This window comes from Antechinus flavipes, chromosome 4 (genome assembly GCF_016432865.1).
Source record: "Antechinus flavipes isolate AdamAnt ecotype Samford, QLD, Australia chromosome 4, AdamAnt_v2, whole genome shotgun sequence".
Taxonomy (NCBI): Eukaryota; Metazoa; Chordata; class Mammalia; order Dasyuromorphia; family Dasyuridae; genus Antechinus; species Antechinus flavipes.
The window spans coordinates 104,797,654-104,819,741 of NC_067401.1; the positions used below are offsets into that span (position 1 = coordinate 104,797,654).

General features: G+C 36.8%; 1 protein-coding gene across 1 annotated transcript in view; it reads left to right on the forward strand.

The window, feature by feature from the left end:
- The window catches only part of COPA (COPI coat complex subunit alpha), a 38,689-nt gene that overhangs the window by 6,337 nt on the left and 10,264 nt on the right, over positions 1 to 22,088 (forward strand). Inside the window, exons 4-19 of the mRNA XM_051993664.1 lie at positions 379 to 459; positions 2,142 to 2,218; positions 2,891 to 3,000; positions 7,724 to 7,833; positions 8,711 to 8,810; positions 9,189 to 9,324; positions 10,007 to 10,089; positions 13,524 to 13,674; positions 14,678 to 14,744; positions 16,750 to 16,825; positions 19,000 to 19,082; positions 19,751 to 19,890; positions 19,998 to 20,083; positions 20,182 to 20,320; positions 20,899 to 21,061; positions 21,165 to 21,311. Coding sequence (XP_051849624.1) covers positions 379 to 459; positions 2,142 to 2,218; positions 2,891 to 3,000; positions 7,724 to 7,833; positions 8,711 to 8,810; positions 9,189 to 9,324; positions 10,007 to 10,089; positions 13,524 to 13,674; positions 14,678 to 14,744; positions 16,750 to 16,825; positions 19,000 to 19,082; positions 19,751 to 19,890; positions 19,998 to 20,083; positions 20,182 to 20,320; positions 20,899 to 21,061; positions 21,165 to 21,311 — 1,749 coding nt within the window. The remainder of the gene's footprint in view (positions 1 to 378; positions 460 to 2,141; positions 2,219 to 2,890; positions 3,001 to 7,723; positions 7,834 to 8,710; positions 8,811 to 9,188; positions 9,325 to 10,006; positions 10,090 to 13,523; positions 13,675 to 14,677; positions 14,745 to 16,749; positions 16,826 to 18,999; positions 19,083 to 19,750; positions 19,891 to 19,997; positions 20,084 to 20,181; positions 20,321 to 20,898; positions 21,062 to 21,164; positions 21,312 to 22,088) is intronic.

Here is a 22,088-nt window from a genome sequence, read left to right on the forward strand (position 1 = left end):
CGTAATTTGTTCAAGTACTTCTCTAGTCAATGAACACCTACTTTTTTAGTTCTTAGCTACTACAAAAAGTACTGCTATAAACATTTTCATTATATGTTATTCAAAGAATAAGTTCTCCAGATAGAGGAAATACTTTTCTGTCTCTGAAGTCTCCAGATTTTGTTGTTCCCCCTTCTGGTTTCCCTGGGATGACCTAATATGCCCTCTGAAGATGTCAATCTATTTCTTCCACTTCTTCCTCAATCATAGTTTTTAGACTGATTCAAAAATATAAGAAGATAAAGCCAAATAAGTATGTTGGAAAACTTGGAACTCCAGTAGTAGATCTCTGGATGGCATATTCTATAGACATTCTTTGTTGACTTTTCTCTTATCTAGGTCTGGAATTACAAACTTCGGCGCTGCCTGTTCACTTTGCTTGGGCACCTGGATTATATTCGTACCACATTTTTCCATCATGTGAGTATCTACAGTATCCCTGTTTTTGGAACATTTCTTTCTTGATTTTCAGACAGAAGTCTCCCACTTAAATATTTAAGAGATCATGAGTTGTTAACAAAATGAGCAATATTTGAGTATATCTTATTCTTCAGATTTTCTGGAGTCATTCTAATGTAGTTGATTCTTTTGCTCCTCAATTTTTTCTGCAGAAGGGAGAAGTTTCTGACTATTCTTACTGAAACAGTTGTCATTTAAGGAAGTAATGGGAATTTGATTTGGATCTGCCAACTTTGAAAGCTTATTTCATGTCAGAAAACTTTATGGCAATGTAACTTTTCAAATATGTATTTACTTATGGCAAGTAATTTAAAATTATGAATATTATTGATTTTTGCCACTGTCTCCTAAGACAAAGGCAGACTGAGAGAGATATAACTCTGTCTAAATAATTTCATTGTTAATAACTGAAGTCCTACATATGAGATAGGTTAGATAATTTCCTTAAAGTTCTTTCCAGCCCTGTGATTAAATTGAAAAACATTTTTTAAAAGTAGGTAGGATAAGGTAAAAGGCAACTAAAATGTTCAAGACTAATAATAATGCTCATTAAAATAATCTCAGCAGCCATTTGGCATTTTCATATTTTAGTAAATGAATGTATATATGTGTGTGTGTTTGTATGTATGTAAGTGGAGAGAACAAGAACAAGAGCATGTTTGACTCCTATCTACCTTTCTTGAACTATTTCGCATTATTCTCTGTCATGTATGCTATATTATAACAAAACTAATATACTAGCTCCTCCCCTAACTTACTCTCTTTCCTATCTCAGTGCCTGAGTCTTACAACCTTAAAACTACAATTGTATTTTTAGAATCTGTAACTTCCTTCAAGGCAATTATTAATTCATTTTTCACTCTTAAGTTTGTCTTGTATTTACATAATGTAGTGGATAGACCTCTAGACTTGGAGTTAGAAGGACCTGGTTTTGAATCACACCTCTGGCATTAGCCCCTTTGACCCTCAATTTCCTGATCTGTGAAGTAGAGATGATAACATTGTGGTATCTTATCTCGTAAATTTGTTGTAAATCTTTAGTAAGATGCTACAAATTACTCTGCATATCTTAAAAACACTATTTAACTGTAAACTTTTGTTATTTGTATATATGTTATGTCCCTCAGTAGAATCTTGCCCTTTAGGGCATGTATTAAATTGCCTTTAGCAATTAGAACAACATCTTATACATAGTAGTTGCTTAACCAATTAGTAAAGATTTATTAAGCGTTTACTTATGTAATTAAATTGTAAATATCAGGCAAAAAATAACAATACTTGTATCTTCTAGAAATGTATTATGAGTTGGCCGCTTTTTACTAATAATTCCTAAAATTGTTCTTGTTAATAGTGTTAATCTCTGTCTATAGGAATTCATTCTAAACCAGTTTCTAATTTTCTTTTGCAGCTGCATTCCAATTTCTTATAGTCTAAAAGTGCTAAATTTAAGTTCTTTTCAAGTACACAGGAGAGGAGTTTCTAAACTGGGTTTGGTCCCTTGGAGTACCAGCATGTTTGCCTAAAGCCTCAATAGTGCCTAGTAAATATAGTTAAAACTCTAGTCATTGAAGTGAACCCAGAATTATAATAAGAAAAATAATAGGGATTATGTGATAAATCCCTGTTTCTGAAATATGTTTCAGGAATATCCTTGGATTCTGAGTGCCTCGGATGATCAGACCATTCGTGTATGGAACTGGCAGTCTAGGACCTGTGTCTGGTAATATAGGAGGCAGAGGATTCATTGGAACCTTCAACCTTCTCAATACTTTAATCTACTACATTAGAGTACATTAATGTCATTCTGCCCTTTTCCCCAAAGGGATGATATAATAGTTAAATACTAATTGCAATTTCAATATGTTAAAAATTATGAAATTTTAGCTATTTATGGAAGCTCAGTAGTGAATGTTTGGCCTTCTTTCTCTCCCCCCCAACCCCCAAATTGATATGGGGACTAAAAGAATGTATTCTAAAGTGAAAACAATGGGCCAAATTAGGAAGATCAAAGACCAGAACTTTATGGTGATTCAGTTATTATCTTTGGAGATAGTTGGAGCATCATGTGAAGCTTGAACATTGAACTTGAGCTATTCTGTTTTCTAATTGTCAAGTCCTTGTACTAAGGTCTAGGTATATCATGTTCTACCTGTATTTTTGGCTAGAATCCTATGTGGAATTCTCTATGAGATGTGCTTGAAAAAGATATTCATTTGAAAGTAATGCAATTACATTTTTCTGGAATAGTAACATTTAGATAGTAAAGACCTATCAGTAAAGGCCCAAAACATAAGATAAGCATCTGTCATGCTTATATGTGGGGGGATTGGTGTTGGATTTGGGAGTCCCTGAATATCTTTTTGATTTGATTTATTTTCTCATCTTTTTACAGTGTGCTAACAGGACACAACCACTATGTAATGTGTGCCCAGTTCCACCCTTCAGAAGATCTGGTGGTATCAGCTAGCCTGGACCAGACTGTTCGTGTTTGGGATATTTCTGGTGAGCTATCCAAGTTCAGGGGACAGTATGATCAAACTTGATGGAAAACTGCAATTGCACAAAGCCATGAGAATGATTTCCTTGGAAAAGGGACAGTGAGGACTGGTTTGAAAGATGCTATTGGATAATAATCTCTGAGAGAAACAGTTATTTGAATATATACATAGTCTTGAATGTGAAGGAAATTTCAGATAAATCCACTTTCAGAAGGAATTGAATTTCCTTTGGAATAGCTAACCAAGGATCATTACTCACACTAGAGAAACAACAGCAAATTCATATCAGTTGAGAAAACAATTTACTGTATTGGTCAGTTTAAAGAAGCAAGACTCCTAGATCTTGTCTTGTGCCAAAAAGCGAAATCCCTTAATGTGAAATTATGTTTCTAACATAATAGAAATGAACTTAACCTTTTGAATATCTTTGTTTCAAGCCATTTACAGGGAAAGGAAAGTCCTCCAAAGTGAGGAATTCTGTAGTTTAGAGGAACATATTTTTGCTTTGATATTAATTTAATTTAAATGGCTTTTCAGTTTGAATATAACCTATGCTCTTAGAATTTGCTTTCCAAATTTGAAAATACATATGGGGAAAGGGCACCATTTAGAAGTGAAACAAAATGTTTAATGTATGAAAAGAGCTTTGTTTCATGGCTAGAATCAGAAGCTACAGTTCCAGATACCAAGGCTTCTGTCTAGTTAACTCACTGGGATATTTCTTTGTATCACTTTATCTCCAGAGCTATAGGACTCCTGAAAAGGTCAGGGTCTATAGAACAATGTCCTCTGTTCTGTAATTAAAAGGAAAAGCTTTATAAGTCCTTGCCCCAAGACCTTTAGACTAAGTAAGCAACCTTAATATGAGGATTCACTCACCACCTACCTGCTCTGCAGACTGATGCAGAACTCCCTGAAGCAAAGGAGTACTTACCGTTATTCCAGCTGTTAGTAAATAGTAATAACTGGAGCAAGTTGAGAAAAAGCTGGTATTTCCCGTGTGTAATTTGGAATTTTGCCCATCTCAGTTCCTTAAAGACTAGTTGTAGCATGTAGTATGAGGCAGGGAAGCAGGATTTCAGGATTCTGCATCCTCTATTGAAATTTCTATAAGAATTGGAGTTAGCATTGGTAAAAAAAAAAAGACTCATATTAGGTGGAGGTGATGTGAAGTTGGAGCAACATTTGCCATTGCAGTTTTCCACCAGACTGATTGTGCCATTTGAAGTACATTACCCAGACACAGGACCAGCCATGCCAACAGGAGGAGCTAGGCATAGGCACTACGAGGCTATCAGAGCCTATGTCTTCTCCTCACTGCCAATATAGGGGAATTTAATATCCATTCTCTCAGTAACCTAGCTGCAGCTTTCTACCACACACACTCCCTGCCCCCGCCTCTCTCTTTCTCTCTGAGGATACAGGAGCCAAATAGGATTGGAATCTTGCCCACCCTGTTCTAGTGGTTTCTGGGATGGTCATTTAAAGCTTAGCTCTATTCACCCCACAAGGGCATTACATATACTGCCTGGTGCCAGCATAGTCTGTTCCCTGGGACCAAGCGAAAACAAGTTGGAGCAATTAGAATAGAAAATGACCACTTGGCTTTTGGGCATGAAAGCCTAGATTATTGGTACTCGTTTTTTCTTTAGTTTTTGCTGGAAGAGACCATTTTTTTCCTACCAAAATTAGGGGCCCTGAGTCTGAAAAAAGAGAGAAAGAGGTGGCTTAACCCTGGTGATGGTGTGTGCTGCCTCCAAGCAACATACAGTGCATGGACAACTGGCTCATAACCTAAAGGATACTCTTAGCAATCAGTCTCTTGCTAGCTTTGGTACTAATGTTAATATTCCCCCTAACTTCTTCTACTTTGTTTCTAAAATTTGCTTCTGTTCTTTCTAAATTCCTAATAATCTATTAATCCAAGAAGCATAAGCTTTATGATTGGACTCTTGCTCAAGTTCCTCCCCTTTTCCAGAGCCTTTTGGACTCTTTTCAGTACTGCTTTTTGTTTTTATTCAAGAATGCACCAAGCATAGGTGAAAAAGTTAGCTTCATACTACTAGAAGCTAGGACTTTTCTAGAGCCAGTGCCAATTTAGGAACAGCTTGTGATTTATGATTCTGCGTATGATTATGATTGAAAACAAAATGGCAAAGCAACAAAGATGGTGTGAATCCCCCTACTCATTTTTCTGAGTTTCTGTGTTGAAAAAGAAGGGATAGCCCCTTGAGTGAAAACATGGAATAGCTTTGATAGCAAGATTTTATTTACCTTGTTTAACCTCATGAGGAGACAACTTCTGCTTCTACTGCAATCTAAAATCTTTCTGAGAATTTGAATCTTTCAAGGCCTCAGCAAAATATTCTGATGAATAAAAATAAACCTCTTCAGTACCTTATCAGAGAATTTTGGCTTTTTCTGCATTTTGAGCTTTGAGTGGACTAATATTTTAATTCTTTTATATGTATAACCTTTTGCACGCCAAGCTCATGTAACTGATCTGTCTTTGAAATGCCTCTATACTAAATATCTCTTAATTAGATGCCAGAATTTATCCTCATCCTTTCGTTCATTCCTCTATTCCCACCCCCACCCTCACCCCCATTTGGAGAGTGCACCAAACTGGTCCGTTCTGAGTGTGTCTACTCCTCCCTCTGGATTTGTGTAGCTGCTGCAGAAATTTTCCATCTGTCGTTCAGTCTTAGTGAGTAGCTTGTCAAAGGCTCAAGTATTTATTTTCTGAGTTTCTTTTCACTGCCTGTCACTATTCATCTGTCCATTTTTCCCCTCCCCCTTTCCTGGGTCATTACATGCAAGTGCAACAAAGGCTTCCACTCTTGTCATAGAGCTTTCCCCTTTAATGTATTTGTTGATGCTTATTGGAGGTGAAGTTCCTCCCAGCTGTCTATCTTTGTGCTTTCCTTTGATTCTGTTTCATGCATCAGGATCATTAAAGAAAGCTGACAGATCCTGTTAAAAGGACACGATGAATAAGCCAAAGGAAGGTTCCTTGTGATAATCTTGTTTATTAAGCCTTGAAAGATTTTTTGAAAGCATTAGCTTTGTTTGATTCAACTTGTTGGTGCTTGAGTTTTTTCATATTGCTTAGCTAGGTAAAAGGGACAAGATAAATCTGTGTCTTGTCTTTTTCACTTCCTGGCTGTTTAGAGTTCCCATCTGATCTTCTGTATGGTAGAAATATTAATACTTCTTTAAAAAATGTATAATTGAATGGCCATTCAAGTAACTTGAGTTTTTCTGCAACTCCTAAATTTTAGACTGCTAGCAATTTAGCTATTTTATCTTAGGAAGGACAGTATAACAAGGATTTCAAAGCTACTTTGTTTTTGCGAAGGCTGAATGTTCTGCAAAGCTGTTTTTCCAAAAAACAAACAAACAAACAAACAAACAAACATAGGACTAGAAGACCAGAGTCGTAGTCCCACTGCCTTTTTCAATTTTGATAAATATGAACTTGGCTATGTCATTTAACCCTAATGATCCTGTTTGCTCATATAAAGTGACAGTGCATAGCTTCTACTCTTCCTAATTCAGTGTTCTCATGAGGCTCAAATGCAATATAAATACAAAGACTCTTTGAAAATCATAAGGACTATCTAAGTAATATACTATATCTTGATCTTGTGTCTGAAATCATACATGGAATCATATGATCTGTGAACAGTTTTTAAAGATAAGTGTGTTGCAGTTGGTAAGCTACATATGTGGGCCTCAAATACGGCTTTTGATTTGGAATAATGTTATTTTAGTTTTTCTTTCAGTGCTGTAAATTAATGATAGCCTCTTCTAAACAAGCTATCTTTTAAAGGTCTGAATAATCTACTTAATACATTTAGTGATGCTATACGCTTCTAGGCTTTACTAGAGGGCCTGCTCTACGCTGTTTACCCAGGCCACAGATAATTATTTCAGATTTCATAGCAATAATTTTTGAGACCCTTTTAAAAAGTTCTTTGAGTTGAAAAATCTCTATTTCAAGAAGTTCCAGGGTAGCTAGGTGGCACAATAGATAGAACCCTGGAGTCAAGAAGACCTGAGTTCAAATTTGACCTCAGAAATTTACCAGCTTTGTGACTCTGAGCAAGTTATTTAATCCTAATTGCCTTTGGAATTTTTGAGATAGCATAGGGAGAAAATTTTATACTTAATGTGAAATTGAAAGGAATGTATTATTTAAAAGTGCTACTCAACTTAATATAGAAAAAACATTAAAAAAAAGTGTTTGTTGTTTCCAGACATGACAAACAAATTTCTTAAAGATGCAACATGCAATGCCGTAGTGTGAAGTTAACACTTTGTTTGGAGTAAGGGCTTGGATTTAAGTCTCAGTTCTGTCACTTAGTAGTTTTATAACCATGAATGAATCATTTCACCCAAATGATCCTCAGCTTCCTCATTTGTAGAGTGAAGTATTAGGCTAGGTCCATTTCAAGCTCTGATTGTCCTTTTATAATTATGCATGACATAGCCAATATCAAGCAAAGCTCTGACATATGATTTTTACTTTTTTTTATATTCTCTTGCTTGTATTGAACATTTAAAAGAAAGAATTGGATCAGTATTCTTGTAGTTTCCCATTTTCTCCTGTCTCTCCTCCTTTTCTTAATTGTTTGTCTATCACTGTGCTCTCCTTACTTTTGATGTTTTACTATATTGGTAACATTATGTTTGCTTCCCCCATGCCTATACTTTATGCTTCAAAGGTCTGAGAAAGAAGAATCTTTCCCCTGGAGCTGTGGAGTCAGATGTGAGGGGAATAACAGGGGTTGATCTCTTTGGGACAACGGATGCAGTCGTAAAACACGTTTTGGAGGTACATTCTGGAGCCATTAACTAGGCATAGATTCCCCAGAAAGGGATTAAATGACCATATTAATCTCAGAGACTTCATTGTGTAAATATAAGGAGAACAGAGAGAGAAATTGGATCATAGTCTGCACTTGCTATCATAGAACTAAACTTTCCCCAAACCTTTGGAAGAAATTCAGTCAATCTTTCAATAAATATTTATTGAATATCACTTTGGGACTATGAATGCATACAGTTCATAATTGAATTAAGACATATGAAAGAGGAATAGATGTGGTCCCTGTCTTTAGTTATGGCAACAGATCATATAAAAAAATTTAAAACTAGATTATTTAATTAAATAATATGGCAATTTAAAAAACATTGACTTCTACCCTTTAGGAGTTTACTGGGGAGATACAATGTGAACTCCGAGAGATAGGAGATAACTTAGAAATAAGATTTTCAGAGAAAGCTTGACAGAACAGATGTCACATGAGTTGAGTCTTGAAAGGGAGATGAGAATCATGGGAAGTAAAGCTAAGGAAGGAGCACATTCCACATATGGGAGAGTAGATGATATGCAAAATTCAATTTCCTGTTTGGCCGAAATGTAGAATATGTAAAGGGGAAAAATAATATATGGTAAAGGCAAAAAAAGTAGGAGGGAGGGTATGTGGATTTAGGAATCTTGATATGTAGTTGTTAACAATGAACAACTTGAAACCTGGTAATTTTCATTTCAGAATTTTAGAGAAGCATGATTTCAGTATTTTATCTATAGGAGTAAAATCTGTGACACTAGCCTTTTCTGCTATGTAGTATAAATTAATGATACACTATCACAGCATGATGGGGCAAACTATCATTAAAAGATTCACTCCTGCATGACTTCTACACAGGGTCATGATCGTGGAGTTAATTGGGCTGCCTTCCATCCCACTATGCCTCTCATTGTGTCTGGGGCAGATGACCGTCAAGTGAAGATTTGGCGGATGAATGGTGAGTAGGTTACTCATTCTTGGGAATTAGAAACTCTAACTTTGTGATATGCTTTCCTATCATCTGCAGGTAAGAAGATACAAGCTTCTTGTGTGTGATTCTCTTCTTTATGTTAAACCTGAAATATAGAAGCAGTTTTCTTCCCTTTTTAGAATAGCAGTTTGGTGTTGTAGAGTTTAAATAAAAGAAATTTTTAAAAGGAAAGTATAAGGAAATTTGAAACTATTAAGGAAGAAATAATACTGATCAATTAAAGCTTTATGCTGGTGCTGAGCATTTGGTTAAGAGCAGTTCACTATCACACAGACAATTTCAGTGATAATAAAAGAGTAGGGAAAGGGTACTTCTGGTGACTAGTTCTCCCTTTCTCCTCAACAGAATCTAAGGCTTGGGAGGTAGATACCTGTCGAGGTCACTACAATAATGTCTCCTGTGCTGTCTTCCACCCTCGTCAAGAACTCATCCTGAGCAATTCTGAAGATAAAAGTATCCGAGTGTGGGATATGTCAAAACGGTAAGATGTAGTAAATGTAATACTAGCAATGGAGATAGGGAGGTAGAGGAAAATAGTAAGGTCCATTCTTTTCTTTTTAACTATATCAAAAGATTTTAATTTGTCCATCTGTTATTTTTAGCATTTAGAAAAATCAGATCAAGAACTGTATAACTTTGAAGGTATATTGTTGTTAGGTCATTCATCTTTAACAGCCAAATGGGGATCTCCCAGGTTCTAATCTTTATTCCTCTAATTTGAAACAAGGATTTTTTTCCTCTTCCAATCTATGGTAAATTCATGAAGTGAGGAAATCCAAGCATGCTTGAGGTGGAAAAACATTATAGTCTCTTGGTTAGGTCAGTATTAGTCATCATAGGATCATAGCCTTAAGGTTAAAAAGTCACTGAATGCAACCACTTCATTTTACAGGTGAGAAAACAAGCTCATGGAAGTTAAGTTACTTGCCTAGGGTCACACAGCTAGTAAGTGTTCGAAGCAGGATTTGAACTGAGGTCTTCCTGATTCCCAGTCCAAGATTCTATCCACTGTCCTATCCTGCCTCAGTTATCTTAGTCATCTTTTCTTTAACATGTTCAATATGTTGGTCCAGGTTTGCTTCCCTTAATTTTGTTATCTTTCAGATAGAAAATTTTTGAGAAACTAATGATTATTTTTCTCTTTCTTCTCTAATCTACAATAGGACTGGAGTTCAGACCTTCCGAAGAGACCATGACCGTTTTTGGGTTCTAGCTGCCCATCCCAACCTCAACCTCTTTGCTGCAGGTAAGAGCTTTTTTCTTCTCTTTCTCCCTTCTCTCCTACCCCCTACCCCTGCATCATACCTCAAATTTTACAATAGAGCAGAGTTATATTCTACATCATTTTTTAAGGAGATACATTAGATAAATATGGGAGAGAGCAAGTTTATCAGAGTCAGTCAACTGGTTGGATTTTTAGTTTCCTTTTTCCTCCAGTCTTCTTGAAGACTTTTCTCAGAAATCTACTTACTTTGAATTGCACTGGCAAATCACTTGCTTTTTCTGTCCAGATTCTGTTCAATGCTGATTTTTGGCCTTGAGAATCTTTTTTTTTTTTCCCAATTATATAAACCCATTTTGAGTTCAAAATTCTCTCTCCTTATACCAAAACAAGATCAAAAATAGCGTCATAATTTAGATATAAAAGGTGATACTTAAAAGTATATAATTAGAAGAGCAAGGGATAGGTTAATTGTCAAATCTTTAGGAAATAGGAGAATTTATGACCAAACAAGAAATAGAGAACATACAGCCAAGATTAGAAGGGAACAGAAAGCTGGAAAACAATTTTTATAGCCATTGTTTCTGATAAAGACTTTGTTTATAAAATATATAGAGAACTGAATAGAATTTATAAAAATACATGTCACTCCCCAGTTAATAAATGGTCAAAGGATATGAACAGACAATTTTTAAATAAAAGAAATCATAGTTGTCTATAGTCATCTGAAAAAGAAAAATGCTCTAAATTACCTATGAGATTGGCTAAGATAACTGGAAAAGATAATGATAAATATTGGAGGAATGTGGGAAAACTGAACCACTATTGTAGTGGAATTGTGAACTGCTCAAGCCATTCTGGAGAGCAATTTGGATCTATGACCAAAGGGCTGTAAAATTGTGCATACCTTTTGATCTGTATCCCAAAGAGATTATAAAAGAAGAAGGACCTACATGTGTAAAAAATGTAGCTGCTCTTTTTGTGATGGCAGGGAATTGGAAATTGAGGGGATGCCTGTCAATTAGGAAATGACTGGCTAAGTTATGGTATATCAATGTAAGAGCATACTATTCTATGAAAAATAATGAATAGGCTGATTTTAGAAAGGCCTGGAAAAACTTATATGAACTGATGCTAAGTGACCAGAACCAGAAGAACTTGGTACATAGTGGCAGCAAGACTGTGATGATCAGCTAAGATATACTTAGCTCTTCTTAGTAATACAATGATCCAAGACAATTCCAATAGACTTTGGCTAGAAAATGTTGTCCAAATCTAGAGAAAAAAACTGGAAATAAATGTGAATTGAAGCATACTATTTTGACCTTTGTTGCTATTCTTTTGATGTTTTCTCATGATTTTTCCCTTTTGTTCTGGTTTTTCTTTCCCACAATGACTCATATAGAAATAAGTTCAAAATTTACCATACATGTATAACCTATATCCAGTTTACATATTGTTTTGGGAAGGGGAAAAGTAAGGGAGGGAGGAAGAAAAAAATTAGTATTCAAAAGCTTGCAAAAATGAATATTGAAGACTATTTTTACTAGCAATTGGAAAAATAGTGTACCATTAAAATAAAAAAATTAGATTCTCTCCTTTCTCTCTATTTCACCTTTCCCTCATTGAGGAGGCAAGCAATTTGATATAGATTTTTACATATTTCCATATTTGTCATGTGGGAGGTGAAAATCCCAGACCAAAACTCAAGAAAAATAAAAAATTTTTAAATATCCTTCAATCTGCATTCAGATTCCATCAGTTCATCTTCTGGAGGGAGATGGCAGTTTTCAACACACACACACACACACACACACACGTGATGACTATCTATCTATGACTATCAGACTACACAATGATCAGTTCTGATGGACGTGGCTCTCTTCAACAGTGAGATGATTCAAATCAGTTCCAATTGTTCAGTGATGAAGAGAACCATCTACACCCAGAGAGAGGACTGTGGGAACTGAATGTGGATCACAACATAGTATTTTCATTCTTCCTGTTGTTTGCTTACATTTTATTTTCTTTCTCAAATTTTTTTTCTTCTTGATCCGATTTTTCTTGTGCAGCAAGATAATTGTATAACTGTGTGTATATATGTATGTTGGATTTAACATATATTTTAACATATTTAACATGTATTAGACTATTTGCCATCTAGGGGAGGAGGTTGGAGGAAAGAGGAGAAAATTTGGAACAGGTGGTTTTTCAGGGGTCAATATTGAAAAATTACCTATGTATATGTTTTATAAATAAAAAGCTTTAACTAAAAATAAATAAATAAGTTCTTCACAGTTATCTTAGGTCATTACAAATAGCTAAATCATTCATAGTTAATCCTTAGAGTATAGGCATATGTGTATACTGTTCTGATTCTGTTCACTTCACTTTTCATCAGTTCCTGTAAGTCTTTGCAGATTTTTCTGAAAGTGTCCTGCTCATTATTTCTTTTAGAATTCTAATAGTATATCATCACAGTCATATACCACATCTTATTCAGTCATTCCCAATTGATGATCCTTAATGTCCAGTTCTTTGCCACTACAAAAAGAACTACTGTAAATATTTTGTACTTGTAGGTCCTTGGTTTTTTAATCTCTTTATATAGACCTAGCAGTAGTATGGCTGGCTCAAAGAATATGCATGATTTTGTAAGCCTTTAGTCATAGTTCCAAATTGCCCTCCAAAAAAATTGGATCAGGTCACTACTAATGCATTAGCAGTGCATCAATGTCACAGTTTTTCCATATCCCCTCCAACATTTGTCATTTTATTTTTCCTCTTATATTAGCCATTCTAATAGTGTGAGCCAATATAATAGATGGTTCTTCAGAGTTATCTTAATGGGCACTTTTCTAACCAGTAGAGATATAGAGCCTTTTTTCCCCCATAAGATTATAGATTGTTTTGATTTCTTCTTCTGAAAACTGCCTGATCTCATTCTTTTGACCATTTATCAATTGGTGAATGACTTTACATTTTATAAATTTGACTCAATTCTCTATCTATTTGAGAAGTGACTGGTCTTAAGAATCTTAAACCACATACATATAGTTCTCCTTTCAGATAAAAAGGGAAAAAAACAATGGGAGGCTAGATCTCCTTATGGTAGTTTGAGAAGCTAGTTGAAAATGACCAAGTTTTTAAATCTTTTTCTTAGCCTCCTGGGGCTTAGAGATCATATTATGTCAAGTTTAGTTGAATGAACTTAGACTTATTTAATCTGCAGAATAGAACCCTTGCAGGGAGGAAAGGAGAGGTGAAGGGGACCGATAATTTTCTCCAAATTTTTGAAGAACTGTCATTTGGGAGATTATCCTTGCTCTTTCTAGTTTCCAAGCGTAGAAGAGAAGACGTGTGTTTAGAAATTGCAAAGAGTAAACTCTGAACCCTACCTCGTCTGTTCCTGAGCTTGTCTCTGACCAAAGTCAGCCATTCCTCTTCCTTCCATCCAGGTCATGATGGTGGTATGATTGTCTTTAAATTGGAACGGGAGCGACCAGCTTATGCTGTCCATGGCAATATGCTGCACTATGTCAAGGATCGATTCTTGCGCCAGTTAGATTTTAATAGCTCTAAAGATGTTGCTGTCATGCAGTTGAGGAGGTAAGTCTGGCTTAAAGTTAGCTAGTTAATTCTTTATCCTCTTAACACAAGTACATAACAGATCTTTCATAGGTTTCATTTGGTGTTTCTTTAAACAGCATTCAGGATTTTTTTCAGTTATATCACAGTTTTGATCTTGGTGCTGCCTAATTTTTATACCTCATAATGGTGAAGGAGTACATATGTTCAAACCCTTAGATCTAGAACTATCGATTTGAAGTAGTAACTTCTGGACAAAAACCTCTAAAGAACATGTTCTTATATACAGCAAGGGAAATTCTTTTTATGAGTACCTCAACTTGATGATATCACATTCACCTTAGAATGGATCAGATTTAGACTTAGACCGGGTTAAACTGAGAGATAGATTAAAGTAGAATGTGTTCTGAGGGCAAGGTTCATTTTGTATTTTTTTGATACAGTCTTCTTCATTTTCCAATACACACACACACACACACACACACACACACACACACACACAAAACCCCAAACCAGAGTGCACAGATGATGTGATAACCCCTGGGACTCTTAGCAAAAGACACTGTCCTCTCAGAAAGCCAGCTGCGCTAGCATGCTGAAACATTCATAGTGACAAACCTTGGCATGGGGGGGGGGGGGGGGGGAGGGCGGTTTGTTGTCCTCAGCCAGGATTGCTGCAATAAAAGTTGGGTTGATATAAATGTTCCAAGGAACTAGAGAAAACTGCCAGAGACAAAGCAAGTCATGTTGTTCTGTAATGTCAATTGTAATTGTGTGTAGGAATTTGGATTTCAACTAGGCTGATTCTAGTTGCAGTCTGTCCTTAGTTTTTTGCCACCATCTTCTATTCATTGACTCAGTGGGTTTGTTTTTTAAAAGCTTTTTAATTAGATAAAAGGACTCAAGTTAGAAGATTAGATGGAATGAAAGTGAATGCAACTTTGAGAGAAATTTTAAAATCTAAAAGATGAATTTTCTCAATTCTAGTCTGATGCTTCTTCCCAATTTCCTTTTTATAACCTAGTGGTTCCAAGTTTCCAGTGTTCAACATGTCATATAATCCAGCAGAGAATGCAGTCCTTCTATGCACAGTGAGTAATCACAGTGAGATGGGCTCTCAAATCTCAATGTATACAGGATTTAAGTACCTTCTCTTTTCCATGGCAAAACAGCATTTTAAGTAGCTTGATTAGATGTTTAGAGTTAATGATTTTGGGGGATTAGCATAGTGAACATCCATAAGTTCAAACTAAGTATAGTATTATTATCATAGGTGAAGGGTTATTGAATTGTATATACCTTAGGAATGATGAATTCATTCTTATTGTCCTGTGAAGTATAGGATGTCCTAGATTTTCTTTTTTTCTTTTCTTTTTTTTTTTAATAACTTTTTATTGACAGAACCTATGCCAGGGTAATTTTTTACAACATTATCCCTTGCACTCACTTTTTTTTTTCCAGTCAATAAATATGTATTAAATGCTCATTACATACCAGGCACTGGGTTAAGCTCTGGGGATACTAGAACTTATTTTTTATTATTTTTTTAAATAACTTTTTATTGACAGAACCCATGCCAGGATAATTTTTTACAGCATTATCCCTTGCACTCATTTCTGTTCCGATTTTTCCCCTCTCCCCCAGATGGCAAGCAGTCCTTTATATGTTAAATAGGTTATGGTATATCCTAGATACAATATATGTGTGCAGAACCATATAGTTCTCTTGTTGCACAGGAAGAATTGGTAAAAATAACCCAGGAAGAAAAACCAAAATGTAAACAGTTTACATTCATTTCCCAGTGTTCTTTCTTTGGGTGTAGCTGCTTCTGTCCATTCTTAATCAATTGAAACTGAGTTAGATCTCCTTGTCGAGGAAATCCACTTCCATCAGAATACATCCTCATACAGTATCGTTATTGAAGTATATAATGAGCTCCTGGTTCTGCTCATTTCACTCAGCATTAGTTCATGTAAGTCTCACCAATCCTCTCTGTATTCATCCTGTTGGTCATTTCTTACAAAACAATAATATTCCATAACATTCATATACCACAATTTACTCAACCATTCTTCAGTTGATGGGCATCTATTCATTTTCCATCTTCTAGCCACTACAAACAGGGCTGCCTCAAACATTTTGGCACATACAGGTCCCTTTCCCTTCTTTAGTATCTCTTTGGGGTATAAGCCCAGTAGAAACACTGCTGGATCAGAGGGTATGCACAGTTTGATAATTTTTTGAGCATACTTCTAAATTGCTGTCCAGAATGGCTGGATGTGTTCACAATTCCATCCACAACGTATCAGTGTCCCTGTTTTCTAGATTTTTAAGAGGACAATTTTCTTTTGAACTGATGGTGTTTAGTGGTGTTTGCTCTTGGCCCAAAATAACTTGATTTCACTGTTTAGATGCAAAATAGATGTGATGATTAATAGGGTTTTTTAAGAGGAGATACTTAACACAGTCCCAATTTAACCATCTCTACTTCTTATAACCCAATTGCTGTGAAGTTTAAAAAAAAGTCCACTATCAGTCCCCTTGCTGCCAGATTAAGAAAATGAGACCAGTGTTTTCCCACTACACTTTTGATTTATAGTTTCTTGCTAATTTTTATTTTTGCTCCAATTCCTATTTTTAAAACACCAACTTTTCAATGGCAGCTTTTTAGTAAATATCTTTTTTCCCCCCAATTTAATGAATGCTAGAAGTAGGGAGTAATAATATTCTAAAGAAGCAGAACAGATTACATTCAGTCAATTTGCTCTAATGAGACATGGAAAGATTCTTTTCACCTTTAAGTCCTTTAATGTAATGATTTGTAAAATCAAAAAAAGAGTAATGTCTATGATTATTCAAAATTTTCAGGGTTTGAAGAAGGTAGGTGGCATTGTATATATGTGAAAAATTTTGAAGAAGTTCCCTGCAAATCCTGCCTATGTATATTCCTCACACATCTCAAGGAAGGGAGGGATAAGCTATGTTAAAATCAGATATTCCGAGTATTACATGTTTGCAAAAGAAATATTTTCTTTGTTAGATTGAAGAGCTTTGCTATGTTCTTTTCATTGCTAATCTCGCTATCCTCTTTTACAGAGAGCCAGTAACCTAGAAAACAGCACCTATGATCTGTATACCATTCCCAAGGATGCTGACTCTCAGAATCCTGATGGTAAGCTTTCAGCTGCTCTGCTCATTCAAGCCCCACCCCTCACTCACATCATCGTCTCTCTCTAAGTCCTCCACCTTCCCTTCCCAGACTATATCCACATTGCTCATATCTGTTGGCAGGTGCCGTTGACAACTGCATCATAGGCGACTACATTGTGAAAAATTCATGTTCCTCCCACATTTTATTACCCCAGCTAGATATATATATTTTATAATTTGGTTATTAGAAACTCTCCATTTTCCCTTTCAGCACAGCATGCTTTTCTGGTTTATTGTCAGCTGAGATGACTTTCACCCTGGTAGTTTCATTTATTTAAAAATGTGGTTCCAATCTGGGAATGTGTCACCCTGGGGCTGGGGATTTATGTTCTCCCCTTTACTTCCAGCTCCAATTTGCCTCTCCTCACATGTCAAAAAGATATGGCTGTTAACAGCCCCAAACCCCACCTGGGATCTCAGGATCCAGCTGAGACCCTACTGCCTCCTCCATCACTCCTACCCCACTGTGAAGGCCTCTCTGTCAGAACTTGCTGACATCGCTGATTATTGGACTGGCTTTTATTCCTGTTCATGTTCCTCTTCCTGTTGTCCCTCCTGTTTATCCTGAAGGAGCCCCAGGCAGCAGATACTCAGATCTTCATTTCTTCATATATACCTTGAACCCTGCTTATAGGTTCCAAAGGAGCCTTCTTTTAATTGCCCATTGATAGTTTAGATTGTTGGGATGTATCCCTTTTGTTGGGGCAGCTACTCTGTGGCCTTGCTGCTGCTATTATAGCCAGCTCTGTGATGAATAGTCACAGAGACTGTAAGAGCCTAAGTCTTGAGGGGAAGAGAATTTAAATGGGAAAAAAAATTACATCTTTATTTTTGCTATTTTTATTTTATTTTTACTTTATTGTTTCCTTCCATTAGGAAGTGTTTTTTGTTTTTGTTTTTGTTTTTTTTTGTAATTCTGACAAGGGGTCCATATGTTTCACCAGACTACCAAATAGCTAAGAACTTTGAATACCTTAGTGATGGGTATTTAGGAATCCTTCTAGAGTTTCCATTGAGCCAAGATACTTTCTTCTCCAGCCTAATTTATTTTTCCCTTCTGAACTGCTGAACTGCTTTTAAAAATTTGAGGAGTTTTATCTCTTCCTTTTCCTTGCCTTTCCTGGAGAGGGAAGATAGGACTGCTAATTAGCAAAGAAACAGCCAAAAGATGGACAGCAGAAGGAAAGAGGAGGAGGAGAAGCAAAAGACTTGAATAATCCGCACATTGGATCACAAGGTCCTGGTAATGGAGTGTTGGCTATGATAATAATTAGTTTTGCAAATAGCCAGACATCCCAGGTGTCTGAGAAATTTAGGCCAGGCCAGTCAGTATGTTGGTCAGTGCGTTCTGCCATATTATCTCCTATTACTGATAGATAAGGGAGTATTACAATGCATCCTTATGTTCATCCTCATCCTGAGTACCCAGACAGTAGGGCCTAGGCATTAAGACCTGTCTCAGATTCATAATAATCAGCAGTATTCAGCTGATGAATGTAAAGTGATATTATAAGGTTTTTATAAATCTTCTAAGAGTGGAAGGCAACGATTGAACTTTGTTGTGCACCAAATATGTACTAGATGCTACTCATTATAGAGTTTCCTGACCCTCAGTCAGAGTGGTCTCCAAATCCTGCACCCAGTCCCACAAGGCTCCTTGAGGAGGCCTGCATTTACATGTTAAAAGCAGCAGAACAGCTGCGAGCTTGGGAGGGGGCTCTGCCTCTCCTCCAGCTTGTTTAGCCGCTTATCAGTGGGGGGTCCTGGGCCACCGACAGGCCCCTCGCTGTGCCACAGCTTGGCCAGGAAGGCCCTGCTCGTTAGCTTGACAGAGTGTTCTGTCTCCTAGGATAGGCGGCCCCTTTGCCAGCACATGGCATTGGCTGACAGGCAGCCACTTGGCCTAAGGAAAGAGGATTGAGGGACTGGTACTGGCATTTGGAGAAGAATGGTAGGGAAAAGTCACTCATCAATAGCCTCAGGTTACGACTGAATTAGTTAGGAAGCAGCTGAGCTGGCATAGCCAAGATGGCAGCCAGCAGGACTGGCAGTTCCACAGCACCTGACTCTGTCACCTGCCAGTGGCTCACCACATGTCCCTCCTTACTGACCCCCACCCCTTCTTGTTCTCCCCAGCCCCTGAAGGAAAACGTTCCTCTGGCCTGACAGCCGTATGGGTTGCCCGAAATCGTTTTGCTGTCCTGGATCGTATGCATTCAGTGAGTTATGACCAAGATGTTTTTGCGGGGTTTAGCTGCTATGTTTTGAGTGATGTGAAGTAAATAGAATTGATTTATTACTACCTTTCCTGTCAAGATTAATAATTGAAATCATAGATCACCTCGGGGCTCAAGTGCTAAAATAGGGTGCTCTTTACAATAGGCAAAGCCAAAAGGTTTGGAAAAAATGGGACAATAATGTGTCCCTCTCCCTTGATTTGGATAAGAAAAGTGTCTTACTGGGGGGTTTGTAATAGAGTTTGAACTTACCATACTTCATAAAATACTGTCTTGCTACCATGCTCTGTCAGGAATGAAGGAAGCAGTCAGAAAGCAGTGTTGTCTTTCTGCCCTTAGTTATTGAGATCAGTTACATGTTTTATGTGGCTGTCCCTGCAAATTTTCTTTTCAGCTTCTTTGATGAATACAATTATTTCCAAGCTTTTCTGAATGTTTCCACTGAGGAAAGGGCTACAGAAAGAGTGGAGCTGTAGTGATAAGAGAAGGGAAAAGCCTAACTAATAACAGATCTTAAGCTGTTTTTCAGCTTAAGATTTATTATGGAATAAAAAGAGCACAATTGAAGCTAAGGAAATAGCTGTTCAAAAAGGAACTTTACTGCATTTTACCTATTCACTGAATGCCCCATCCTTTCATTTTCAATTCAGCTTCTGATCAAGAACTTGAAGAATGAAATCACCAAGAAAGTGCAGGTGCCTAATTGTGATGAGATCTTTTATGCAGGCACAGGGAATCTGCTGCTTCGTGATGCTGATTCCATCACACTTTTTGATGTACAGCAGAAACGGTAATTATCCCAACTCCTTTGATCCCTTGGAGACCAAAAGAATCTAGATTGTGATCTGGGATAAAGGGATGATGTCTCCCTTATTTCATCTCTCTTCTTCCTTCTAGGACTCTAGCATCCGTGAAGATTTCCAAAGTGAAGTATGTCATTTGGTCAGCAGACATGTCCCATGTAGCCCTGCTGGCCAAGCATGGTAAGAACTAACTCAGAGTAGACTAGACTCTCTCATCTACCTGTTAGCATCCTACCTGTCCCAACAGGGTACTCATCCTTACTCCCTGATTCTTACAGCCATCATGATCTGCAATCGTAAATTGGAGTCACTTTGCAACATCCATGAGAATATTCGTGTTAAGAGCGGGGCCTGGGATGAGAGTGGTGTGTTTATCTATACCACCAGCAACCACATCAAATATGCTGTCACTACTGGGTAAGTATTTTATGTAGGAAAAAGTATTTTTCTGAAGCAACTGACCTATCTTAAAGAGATGTGTTTAAGATCATTGTCTCATTTCCTCAGGAGACTTGGAGTCTTGTTGTCAAATCCAGTGGCCAAATTAATTCTCTGAAGGGCAGTTTATATCACCTTCATTTTCAAATATACCTTCCTTTCTGTCCCCAGAGAACCTTGTTTTGTGATAAATAATAAGTATAAAGCAATTCAGAAAAACTGATCCACATATCAATAGTTTTAGTCTTTACATCTCTTCCAATATTTTTTTAAAGGAAAACAAGAGTTCCTTAATCTACCTTTGCTCTACATGAGAAATTAAAATTAATAATGTTAGCATGTAGTATCATTTGTTTGTCATGAATTCTTTCCTCAAAAATTCCAGTAGCATTTGGCAGATCAAGATTACAGACTGGACAGGATTTAGAAGTAATAAGGAAGAGGAGCCAGAACTCCTTGTTTTTCCTGTCTTATCACAGGGCATACCTTAAACCTGAAACTGTTTCTTCATGGATTCTCACAGATGTGTTTTCTTACTCCTCTTTTCTCACTTTCAGGGATCATGGGATCATCCGTACCCTTGACTTGCCAATCTATGTCACAAGGGTAAAGGGCAATAATGTGTACTGTCTAGACCGAGAGTGTCGTCCACGAGTGCTTACCATTGATCCCACTGAGTTCAAATTCAAGCTAGCCTTGATCAATAGAAAATATGATGAGGTACAGTTAAAAAAAAAATCCAGTCCCTGGAAGAGGGAACATCTTTAAGTAAAATCAAATGCAAGAATTGCTACTCCTAAGAGGTCTTTAATACCATCCCTAGGTACTGCACATGGTGCGGAATGCCAAGTTGGTGGGCCAGTCCATCATTGCCTATCTCCAGAAGAAAGGCTATCCTGAAGTGGCACTACATTTTGTTAAGGATGAGAAGACTCGATTTAGTTTGGCTCTGGAATGTGGAAACATTGAGGTAAGCTTCCAGTCTCTTGGAATATCAGGGCATGAGTTGGTAGTTGAAGAACTAGGTAATTGGATTTGTAAATGAAGATCCTCAAAAATAACTCGGGAATTTTAAATGGTAAACTGTATCAGTTTTATATTTGTGTTCTCTTTGTTTCTGCCTCATTTTTTGTCTCTTGTATCTCATTACCTGTGATATTTCTGTTTTTGCTCTCTTTTATTATTCCCAAGTTAAGAACGGGATAGTCAAATCTGGAGAACAAATCCTAGTTTTCATTGTTCTGATACTTCTTTGAAAGTAGTCCATTAAAGTGACATAACGATATGAGGTGTTTATCATAGCTATTCAGTTTTGACTATTTGTCTTTTTATTTATAAGATCCCAGGGGCAGCTAGGTGGCATAGTACATAGAGCACTGAGCCTGGAATCAACAAAACCTAAGTTCACATTCAACCTCAAGACACTTACTGACTATGTGAGCCCTGGGCAAGTCACCTAACCCTGCAGTTTGTCTCGTCTGTAAAATGAGCTGGAGAAGGAAATGACAAACCAGTCTAGTAACTTTGCTAAGAAAACTCCAAATGGGGTCACAGTCAGACATGACTAAAAAATGACTAAAACAACAAGACCCCAGCTGACTCACTTTTGAGAACCTAACAATATGGCATTCAGGAAACAGAGTAGTTAAGCTGGAATTGATATTGTGGGGTTCTATAACTTCTCTTAGATCATTTCAGTGAATAGTTTGTTTAAAAGCTAAGCAAGTTAAAGCATTTAGTGCTTTTC